Source organism: Phaethon aethereus (genome assembly GCF_964289735.1).
Source record: "Phaethon aethereus genome assembly, chromosome: Z".
Classification (NCBI taxonomy): Eukaryota; Metazoa; Chordata; class Aves; order Phaethontiformes; family Phaethontidae; genus Phaethon; species Phaethon aethereus.
In genome coordinates, this window is record NC_138577.1 from 26650302 (window position 1) to 26660612 (window position 10311).

Sequence of the window (10311 nt, forward strand, 5' to 3'; positions counted from 1 at the left end):
ACTTACCAAAACAGTGAGCAACAGTGGAATTACTGAAGTGCTCGCAGCAGATTCAGAAAAATAACACAGCATCCTTTTATATCCTTCTTCAGATTTACATGAATATTTTTAAAAGAAACAAGAGCCAAAACTTGTACTTTGTTTTTATTCAGTGGTTTAAACAGTACAGTAATACATGGTTTACACCCCTAGTTTTACCAGGGAGGCATCCTACTAACTACCAACATTCTTTTTTTCAAGTAATATGAAATGGGGACTACTTAATTCATGGATTTTGCTGTGCTATGTGTTTCACAAACACATTTTGTCCTGTTTCAACAGCCAATACTCTATGGTAGAAGATGATGAGGACTTGCCCCATCATGATGAGAGAACATGGAATGTGGGAAATATCAATAGAAGCCAAGCTGAAAATCTGCTGCGGGGAAAGCGAGATGGAACATTCCTTGTTCGAGAGAGCAGCAAACAAGGCTGCTATGCCTGCTCTGTTGTGTATGTACCCTAATTTGTGAATAATGTAACCAACATTTGAGGCACCTACCTCGAGCCAGGGGCAGATAGACACTTGCATGTGTGTGGATCCCGTTGGACCTTTGGGCTTAGAAGCAGAGCAACAAGTCCTGAGGCCATCCTTATTGCTGCTCCATTCCCCATACAGCTCAAACCTGTGCCACTCCCATTTCTCACACAGAAGAAGGGAAATCAAAGCCTGGATGCACTCCTTTATGTGCAGCTGTTAAGTCCTGCCTATCTCCTGCCTCCCTAAGATAATATAACATCTGGGAATTTGGGTTAAACCTAGGCTTTTACCATTATCCCAACACAGAAGACAGGAATTCTATGTAGTGACTAGCATCTTAGGATTTATTGCCAAATACCTTATTTTCTAGCTTAACTTTACTGTACTGACAAACTAAAAATTGGTTGCTTTTTTTCCTCTTTAGGGTGGATGGAGAAGTAAAGCACTGTGTGATAAACAAAACACCTACTGGCTATGGATTTGCAGAGCCATATAACTTGTACAACTCGCTCAAAGAACTGGTGCTACATTATCAACACACGTCACTCGTGCAGCACAATGACTCTCTCAATGTCACACTAGCCTACCCAGTATATGCACAGCAGAGGCGATGAAGATCTTAAAACTCTGGGTTGTTTGTTTTTTTTCTAAAGAAAAGATCTGACAACATTGAGGCCTCTGGAGAGAGAAGGCTCCTTTCAGCCTTACTCAAGAATTTGAGCTGCAGTATCAAAGCTATCTGTCTTCAGATGGGACTAGAGCTTTCCTTCACAACTGCAGTGGGAGACATCACAGTATTAAGCTGTGAACGTACATTTCTAATCTGAAGTGCTTTTTTTTTTAATTAAGAAAAGAAAAACACAAGAAAGAGAAATCCTAACCTGATCTCCCTGCAGGGACATAGAGGCCTTTAACCATGGTGCTTGTTTACGACCACTTCTGAAGCTTTACCAGCTAGAACATTGGATTCTCCAGACACAAGGTGTAAGAGGTCTTTGACATTTGGTTATTGGAATTTCGTGGTCATGACCTGGCTTGGATTTAGTGTTGCTGCACTCAGTGAATCCAGACACACAGCATTGTGGGTTTTTTGGTTTCTAGTGAATGATATGTAGCAGAATGGCACTTTCATGTCTAAGGGACACTTTAAGCGGACTTCAGTTGCTGTTCAGAGTAATTGTAATAGCAAAGTGCCAGGAAGTGTTTTCTTTAGACGTTTAAAAATCCTGTTTTAAGAATATATTTAAGAGTGAAGAAAACAGGACTTTCAATGGCATACAGTATGTAATAATGTACATAGTATTGGATGACTAACTATCATTGATGGAAACTATCAATACCAAACTGCTTCTCTTTTCCTTTTTCCGTTTGCTGAAAGCTGAATTCTTAGACTGTGCTATGCAATACTGAATTTTCTTTAGGCTGTAGTCTTCTCTCAAGCATATCTAGAGGTTAAGCTTGTTTTTCTTTCTTGTTTCCTTGTCTTCTTTTTTCTTTCTTTCATTTGCCTGAGAATATTTTTCCTGATGATTATTTTTTGTTATTCATTTGTTGTTTGTTGTTTTTTTTTTTTTAAATGTACAGGAAGCCAGCAAGAGTTGGCTTCAGAATTAAAACTATGAAATATTTTACAATTTTCTTTGTATAGAATATTGAGCTACTAGCTCAAAGTTTAAAAAGTTCATAATTTTTTTTGACTAAATATTTTGTTGGGCAGTGCCTGATAAGCTTCAAAGCTGCTTTATTCAATAAAAAATATATGAACATTACAAAATATCACTGAGTCCAACAATATTGTTTCAGAGGTAGCTTTAGAATACGGTACCACACTATGTTTGCTTCTTGAAGCATTTTGAACTTCTATCATGATTGTCTTTCTTTTTGGAAGACAAGAAATTGTGTATCCTTCTCTGATAGTGATTGCAGAAAAAACGGGAAATTTGGCTACTGGGATAGATAGTTTCGATTTCAGAATTAATCCACTCTTCATAGTAAATAAATGACTTCTTGACCTACTGTGGCAGAATTTTTGTCAGCATGCAAAGGAATTTTTCATTTTATATGAAGGAAGTTTCTCTAATCTGTTGCCTAGGTTTGTTTTTTGTATTAGTATTGTGGAAAAAAACCTCCCATCTTTCCTGAGAAATTTGGATACAACGTAGAGCTAATTAAGACTGGAAAATGTCTGTTTTGAAAATTATTAGGCTATCATATTTAACATTTTGTGGTTTTTTTGTAAGTTTGTAGGCTGAGGCAGTGTCAAAGTGAACACTTCTATAATTTCAGGCACCAGAGACTTACAGAATTATGGTTTAGTTAAAGGAAGCAAATACATGAATTCCACTAGAGCAAGCTTAATTAGGAATGCTGGGAATTCACTGTGGGTGGTTTGCAATGATTGTTTATTGTCCTGACCACTGAGGAAATTCACACATAGCAAATTGATAAAGTAATGAAGTTCAGAGAAGTCTTGGAAAAGTTTTGACTAAGTGAACGTATGAATTTATTCTTCACCCAAGATGCAAAGGCAAGACCCATTACTATTAAAGGGAGTTGCACACACAATCAAAAGAGTAAGACCCATGGAGTTCTCTCATAATAGCTCTGTTTTAGAGATACATATGTTTGAATTCCAAGTGTGCAGTGCTTTTTAAGCTATTGGAAGTAATTGGAAGAAATTTACCAGTCTCCAGTAGTTTTTACCTTATCTTTTAATTTTTACATTATTCCTTCATTTCTGAGGCTGTAAGGCTTTTGATTTTATTTTGATTTTGTGCTCTTTTTTTTTAATGGGTTGTCTTTGCTTTCCTATAGATGTATTTTCTTACTAGAATTTATATTAGGAAACAAGATTCAAGCAACATTAACATTTTGGGATATTCACCACTTACAAAATTGTTCTGAATATTTTTTCTGAATAGAAGTTTAGTCTTCATCCCTTCCTTTCCTCATTCCACACTCTTTTCAGGCCTGTAGGACCATGTAAATTTGCTTTACTAATAACTTGTTTTTACTATGAAAAACACCAACAATTACTCTAGCATGCCAGTTATACTACTGGGGTTGAAGTTACAAATTAGTTCAATGTACAACAATTTACCACTTGTAGCAATCCAAGATATTCTTTGAACATATGTTAATTTTTGAATATCAAGTACTTTAAGAGTAAAATTGTATTTTTTTCTCTATAGGCAAAATATATGTAATCTGAATTGATGTTTCACGTAGCATTTGTCAAGGAATTTTATCATAGTTAAGGCATTTGGATCTAATTTTCCTCAGATTAAGAAAACCTCTGCTATGTCAGTGGGGCATATCCTTAGTGTGCCCAGCCCAGTATGGGATATCATTTGTACCTGTTGTGCTGTACAACTACTTTTCAACTGTGGTTGTAGCAGGGGAAAAAAAATAGTGTGTGTGCAAATTTGGCACTTGCTTTTCTTGCACAAGCAACAATGAGAAATAAGCACTATGTTGTGAGAATGAGTGCTTAGGGCTTCCTGAGGGGAAGTTCTGCCTACACAGGGTCTGTGCCATTTGCAGGGATCACTTACTCCCTCAAATTGGCATGAGTGGGTTTTCTTTGGTACTTACGTATTATGTGGCCTCTGCATTTCCCTCCCTCCTTAATGCACAGGGCTACGTCCTGCCAAAGGCCCTATTCACTGCAGAGTTGTTTGTCCTTAATGTACCGTATTGTTCACTCCAGTTTTGATTTGGTCTCAGACTAATATATACAGAAAAAAAGCACGTGGATATAACTGAAGAAACACGGTGCTTTTCTGTATTTCTGTTGACATATATTTTTTCCATCTACTATGATTCAAGGGTGGGATTTGTTTTGCTATGGTTTTTTGGTTTAGGGGATTTTTTGTTTTATTTTAAATCCTTGAGTTATGCTGCACTGCAGCAGCACTTTCACAAGGCCTTTGAAAGGTATGAGACATAATGCAGAGAACCAAAACCCATGAGCAAAGTTAAGAGTTTCTTATTTCCTTATGTTGAAGTTTGAATTTGCAAGTTTGGGGATATATATCTGTGCATATGCGTGCACAGTCACTGTGTTTATATATTAATAGATATGATTATAGGTGCATTTTCACCAAACATGATCATTTTGCTGAATTCAGTAAGTGATATCATTAACTTTGTTTCAAGACACACACACATGCACACTAGACCTTCATGGGTGCAGCATGTTTCTAAATACAGTTACAAAACTGAGTTTCTGTGTTGTTAAATATTTTCTTTAAAAAAAAAAAAAAAGCTTGTCTGTATGGTTCAGTTATCTGAGAAATCTTGTCAAGCAATCTGTAAAAATCTAATCTTCAAATTTTCTATTTGATGTCAGCTGTTCTATAGTGAAGAAATGGCTTTGTCTTGTAATTGGCAATGAAATAATAATGCTTGGGAAAACATTCAGACGCTTCTATTGGGGAAAACTTCTGCCGATTTTCACACAGTGCTTTTGCTATGCATGGTATTAAGTTGGGAAAGTGAATCCTGATATTATTTTCTTTCAGGGTCACTTTAGAAATGGGCAGCTCAAAGCACAATGCCTCCCATGGGACAAGGTTCCAAAATGCAATGTTTTATGTAGATTCATGTTGTATTTACTGCAGTTGAAGACTCAACTGGACTGTGGGAGTTGGTAACAGTACATTGCACTTGTCCTAATGAGACTGCATTAGCTGCCCAAGATGCTGCTATTTTTTTTATTCTTGTTCTTAAAAGTAAAGCTCTGTTCTGTTAAATGTCTTTAAAACATTAAGATTGCTTTGTTTTAAAATGGTCTTTGAGGAGGTGGAGGGTAAAGTGGGTTGTAAATTGCCTTTACAAGGCAACAATGAAAACATGCCTCCTTGAAGTTTTGTTTAAGCTATAGAGTTGATGGAGCTGTGTCTTGTTTTTAAGTTGCTTTAAAAATTGTAATAAGTCTTCAAGCAGAATAAAGTTTGTTTTAAAACTGCATTTCGGTTGTTGAGGCTTGAGTAAGAGATGTCTATTTACCAGCATCCTTGGCTGTTTCTTCCTGTCTGTATGTGACCTACTTTGAAAATGAGACCTAACTGCTCATATTATGAGAGGGAACTATGCTCATATTATTAGAAGGAACTAGGGAGCAAATAGTTTCAGCTGACTCACAGCCATCCTATGTATTGAACTGAATGGACTAGTTGACTAGCTCCAAGATAGTCTTGTGTCAAACAGTGCCAAAATGACAGTTCTGCTTGTCTCATACTCTTGCAAAAGATGAACATTCATGATCTGTGATCTGCCTTTCACACTGCAGATGAAGTTTTGGTTCTTCTGAGATCAGTGAGATTTTGTCACTGATTTCCATGAAACCAGCCTGTCAGCCTTTGGGGTAGAAGTCATTTACCAGCCTCATGGCTGCATCTAATGGTGAAATCCAACATGAGAATGAAGAAGAGGGAGGAAGTGAGGGGGGATTGGGCAAGACTGATTATGAGCATTGTTTTCTTCCCCTCAGTAGTGTTGTGTGCTATATGACTTCTTCAAGCCCATCCATATCTTGCCCCAGGAGAGGTGCGCCAGGGAAGTCAGCCAGCCACTCCGGAAGCAGAAAGAGATTCCTATTCCCATTCTGTCTGAGGTTTCCATTCCAAAATATGACCCCATTTTGCTCGCCATAGTCACATAATAAGCCCTGACTGAGGTACTCAGGTAGCACAGTCTTGAAATAATTATTAATAATCACAACATTGTCACTGGCTTTTAGAGGTTCTTACAAGAAATGTAGACCAAAGGCTATTATATTTTTAGCCCACTTTAATATAAAGTGGGGCTAGATCTCTGATGAATGTATCATCTGTTGCAGTTTTTCTCAGTAAGTAAGCTGGTTCTTTTAAACAGGCACCAAGTTTCTCTCGTTCCTGTTCCCTGAGCCGACGTTGAGCAACACAAACTCTTCTGCAGCCATAGAGTTCAACATGTAAAAATAAGGTTAGCTAGGTCATGAATCACACATTGTCCATCATCGGCTATTGAGAGGAATTATGACTGGCTGATGCTAAACTGGAGAAATCTATGGACTGGCAGTTTTCTTGCCTGTATCACACGCTGTATAGAAATCACCCTTGGCAGACTGGAAAAAGAGTTTGCAAAAATGTCATTCTATTTTTGCTCTCTACAGACAAACACACCCCCACTTTCCCTCTCTGCTAAGGCCTGATGGTCATTTTTCACAGGGAATATGAAAAACTGTTTAAATCTATCTTTGTGCAGCTACAAGTGGGTGTGATATTTTTGCAGGCTTGGGAATGCTCGTCATGGGGATTTTTTTCTCCCCAAGCCACTTGACACGTGCACAGTCGCGTGCAACTAACTTCACACAAATCCCGTTGTCTGAGTTGGGAAGCCAAAAAGGGGAGAGGAGATTTTAAGATGTCTCACTGTTGCCTTCTCCAGGCTTGACTGAAGGGGCAGGTTGCATCTCCTCCCCGCAGACCTGGGCCTGCAGCCTCTTACCCCCCACCCAGTGCCCAGGCTTCCCGGCAGCCCGGGGCAGGAGCTTCCTTAAGCCAGCCGACCGGGCACGCCGTGCATCACACACCAGCGCTGGTCGGCTGGCCAGACAGCAAAGAGTGGCTTTGGCAGGCAGAGGTCCCTGTAAAGCAAACAGGCCAAGGAGAGGGGCAGGCGGAGCCTGAGTGGGTGCCTGTGGACAGCTGTGCATAGGGAAACTGCTGGCAGGGGCAGTCGGGCACAAAATGGCGGGGCTGTGCACAGACCTGCTGAGGCCCTGGGCTGCCGCTGACAGCCTACAATGGCCTCCGCTGCAAGCAGCCCTCTCTTACACCATGGGGAAGAGCCCCTCTTTTTCGCAGAGGGACCCTTGGAGATGATTATGTTTAGGATACACCTAACATTTACCCCAGGGGCCTGACATCTCATGAGGGCCCTCGGTTAGAGTGTGGAAACTTGGTTAGAGGAAATGGCAAACAAAGAGGTCCTGCCAGCATCCCTGGCTGGAAAGAAGGCTAAAAACAAGCAGTTCTGCTTTCCCTGTGGTACGGCATGCTGGGGAGCGGGGTCAGACACACTTCAGTCAGACGTGGGCTGTACAAAAGGCACTAGGCCTTTCCTACCACCTCTGGAACCACAGGGAGCACGAACTGTGGGAGCAGTGCCGAGGACATGGTTCTGCTGTCTCTTTTTTTTTTCTTAATCCCTTTGAGGATCTGTGTCCTCACATATGTAGACTACCAAAAATAGAAACTCTGTAGGGACCTTCTGGGTAAACAGACATCAATTGATCAGCCACTATTCAAACTTTGGATAATCTTTGCAGGGACCAGAACTTTGACCTCTGAACAGCAATCAGATAACCAGAAACGTCCTGACAATTCTTTGAAAAAGCAGGTTTTTATCCACAGCTACCCTAGGCCATGTTTCCTGCCAGAACGGCGTTGCAAGGACACCTCTTGTTGCATCATTCTTTCCTCTATGACGAAATTACCTTTGCATACTAAAAAAGGAGGAGTTTAGGCCACTGATTTAAACGTGCAAATATTGACAGGAGAAAAATTTAACAGGTAGCACACAAAAGGATCTAAAACCTGCTGCCCTCAGACCTTTGAACAAACAATATTGGCAAACCAGACATTAATATAGTTAATTCAGGTGATGATTTCACTGTCGTGCATCTGGTATTCCTAACTCATTAGAATACTGTAGCCTGAGAAGAAAGATAATGAATTCATACTTGAGAGCATTTCTTCCTCTATAAATGTTTATTTCCTACACGGTTTATTTTTCCACAAACATTGTGCTTGGTGTAAAACGAACATTCTGTGAATACTGCTGGACTAATCCTTGCTGGACTAATCCTCTTTTTTTTTTTTTTCATGTTGCAACGACCTGAAGTACCTCAGCAGATTTGCCCATGGGGTGTTAGGTGAAATAGATACACCAAGAGTCAATATTTGGTGACCTTCCTGCAGGGAATCGTGTGGCTGGTTTGTGTGATGGGGTGGTCCATCACACCTGCCTGTCCAGTACCCTCATCAGGGCTTCATACTGATGCTGGCTTTCTTGTGCTCTCAGGCCTGCCACTGCACTCAGGGGAAAGAGGCGTAAGCTTTACCTGTCCAAAAGGTGGGTATAGCAACTCTTAGCAGCTTGTATGTTCTGAGGCTGAATGGAAGTAGAGACCTGAAAGAGCATGAAGTGGAAATATGAGAGAAACGCAAATCCAGCATCTGCCAGGGCTCCAGCCAGCCGTGCCATACCAGGGGCAGAGAAGGCAAGGGAACAGCCTCGCACCTCTCACTGCACCCTCTGGCCAAGGGCACAGACTGCACCGTGCTGGGGCTGAGGCCTCAGGTGCTTTCCACCTCCCCTGGGAAATCCATGCAGGATTGTTATTCTGTTGGGTAAAGGCTGCCACTTAAAACAGCAGCTGTTTGCAGGCTCATGCAATTCACAGCCCTTCCCTGTTTCAGGAAGACGGTGAGGTTGAACATTTTGAGGTGGGATTCATCTCATCTAATTTTAAGCACGTAGAGAAAGGCTTGTCATTGAAGCTATCTGGCAAAGCTCTCTTCACAGAGAGACAGGCAATTCCTCAGGGTGATTCACCCCACCTACCTCATCCTACTATTCTCCCACCTGCCTCATTCTACTATTCTTAGGATGCAGTGGATCATGCTCTGGAGTCACTCCATTGACTGGAGGGGGAGCCCAGGCAAATGGCTTACGCTAGATATGCAACTTCAAGGTAGCTAAGGTTAGATGAACTCAGTCTCTTCCCTGCTGATAGGGAGTTCAGTTTTAATCTTTCCAGTACCAGCTATGATATCTTCTTCTCTTAGGCATAATGACAAAGGACAATTAATTTGGGGCAGGAAGTTCAGTTGGTTTATAGATTTTGGGTCTTTCATAATAATTTTGAAGGTGCCAGACAGGTTCAGAAAGATCCTGAGCCATATCATCCTTGGAGCTGTAATTCTGGACTCCACACAGAGGAATGTGGATAAGCAGTAATGCCAGGATACTGCCAGCTTCTCTGCCTGCTCCAGGGAAAAACCTAGCACTGCCTCAGGCCTGGCTTACCAGTGCCTTCCAACAGTCTGTCTATGTGAAAGCTGTAGACCTTTATTTGGGGAATAATTTGGTGTCTTGCCAGACATGTAGTCAGCTGAAAAGACATGGATGAAGAAGATGCTGCTATTTTTTCCAAGTGAGATCAGTTTGTTAGACACCACATCTGTATTTCCTTTCTTCTCCAGGGGAAACTTATGGAACCTGACTTACTTTCCTTCTAGTTGATCTATAGCCAAGAACACAGAGTAGCATATCACGACAATAAAACATAAAACAAATAAATCAGCCAAATTACCTCCCAATCACACTGATCGCTACCTCAGGGCAGCAGAGCTGTGTGAAATTCACCATGCATCTACTACATGGAAAATTCAAGAATGTGGCAGGCCCTACAGTATTTTTTAGGTACAGGAGTATCTGCATACCTACCCCAGTTAAACCAAACCTTTCAGTGGAGAATGCTCTGCTGAGAAGAGTCTGCAGACTGTGAGGAGAGTTTCCCTGTCCAGCAAAATGGAAGATCTAGCCCTGCTTAGCCTCAGTAGATAGAGCAGATGCAGTGTCAGGTCTAAGGCAGGAACAACATTTTGGAGAGAAGCTTCAGGAGACTTGAGATGAAAGAGGAGAAGCTGTAATGCAAACAGCTGTTGCTCTACTGATAACAGGCAATGTAAACAAGAAGGCCATGGGCTGTCAACCCATGAGCACCAGGAGTCCTCGGG

General features: G+C 41.0%; 1 protein-coding gene across 3 annotated transcripts in view; it reads left to right on the plus strand.

The window, feature by feature from the left end:
- Positions 1-1134, plus strand: part of PIK3R1 (phosphoinositide-3-kinase regulatory subunit 1) — a gene marked incomplete at both ends in the record, with an annotated part of 54923 nt that extends 53789 nt beyond the window's left edge. For all 3 annotated transcript variants that reach the window (XM_082012809.1, XM_082012811.1, XM_082012810.1), the window contains 2 exons: positions 322-492; positions 945-1134. In XM_082012809.1, coding sequence (XP_081868935.1) covers positions 322-492; positions 945-1134 — 361 coding nt within the window. The remainder of the gene's footprint in view (positions 1-321; positions 493-944) is intronic.
- Positions 1135-10311: the final 9177 nt, after the last annotated feature.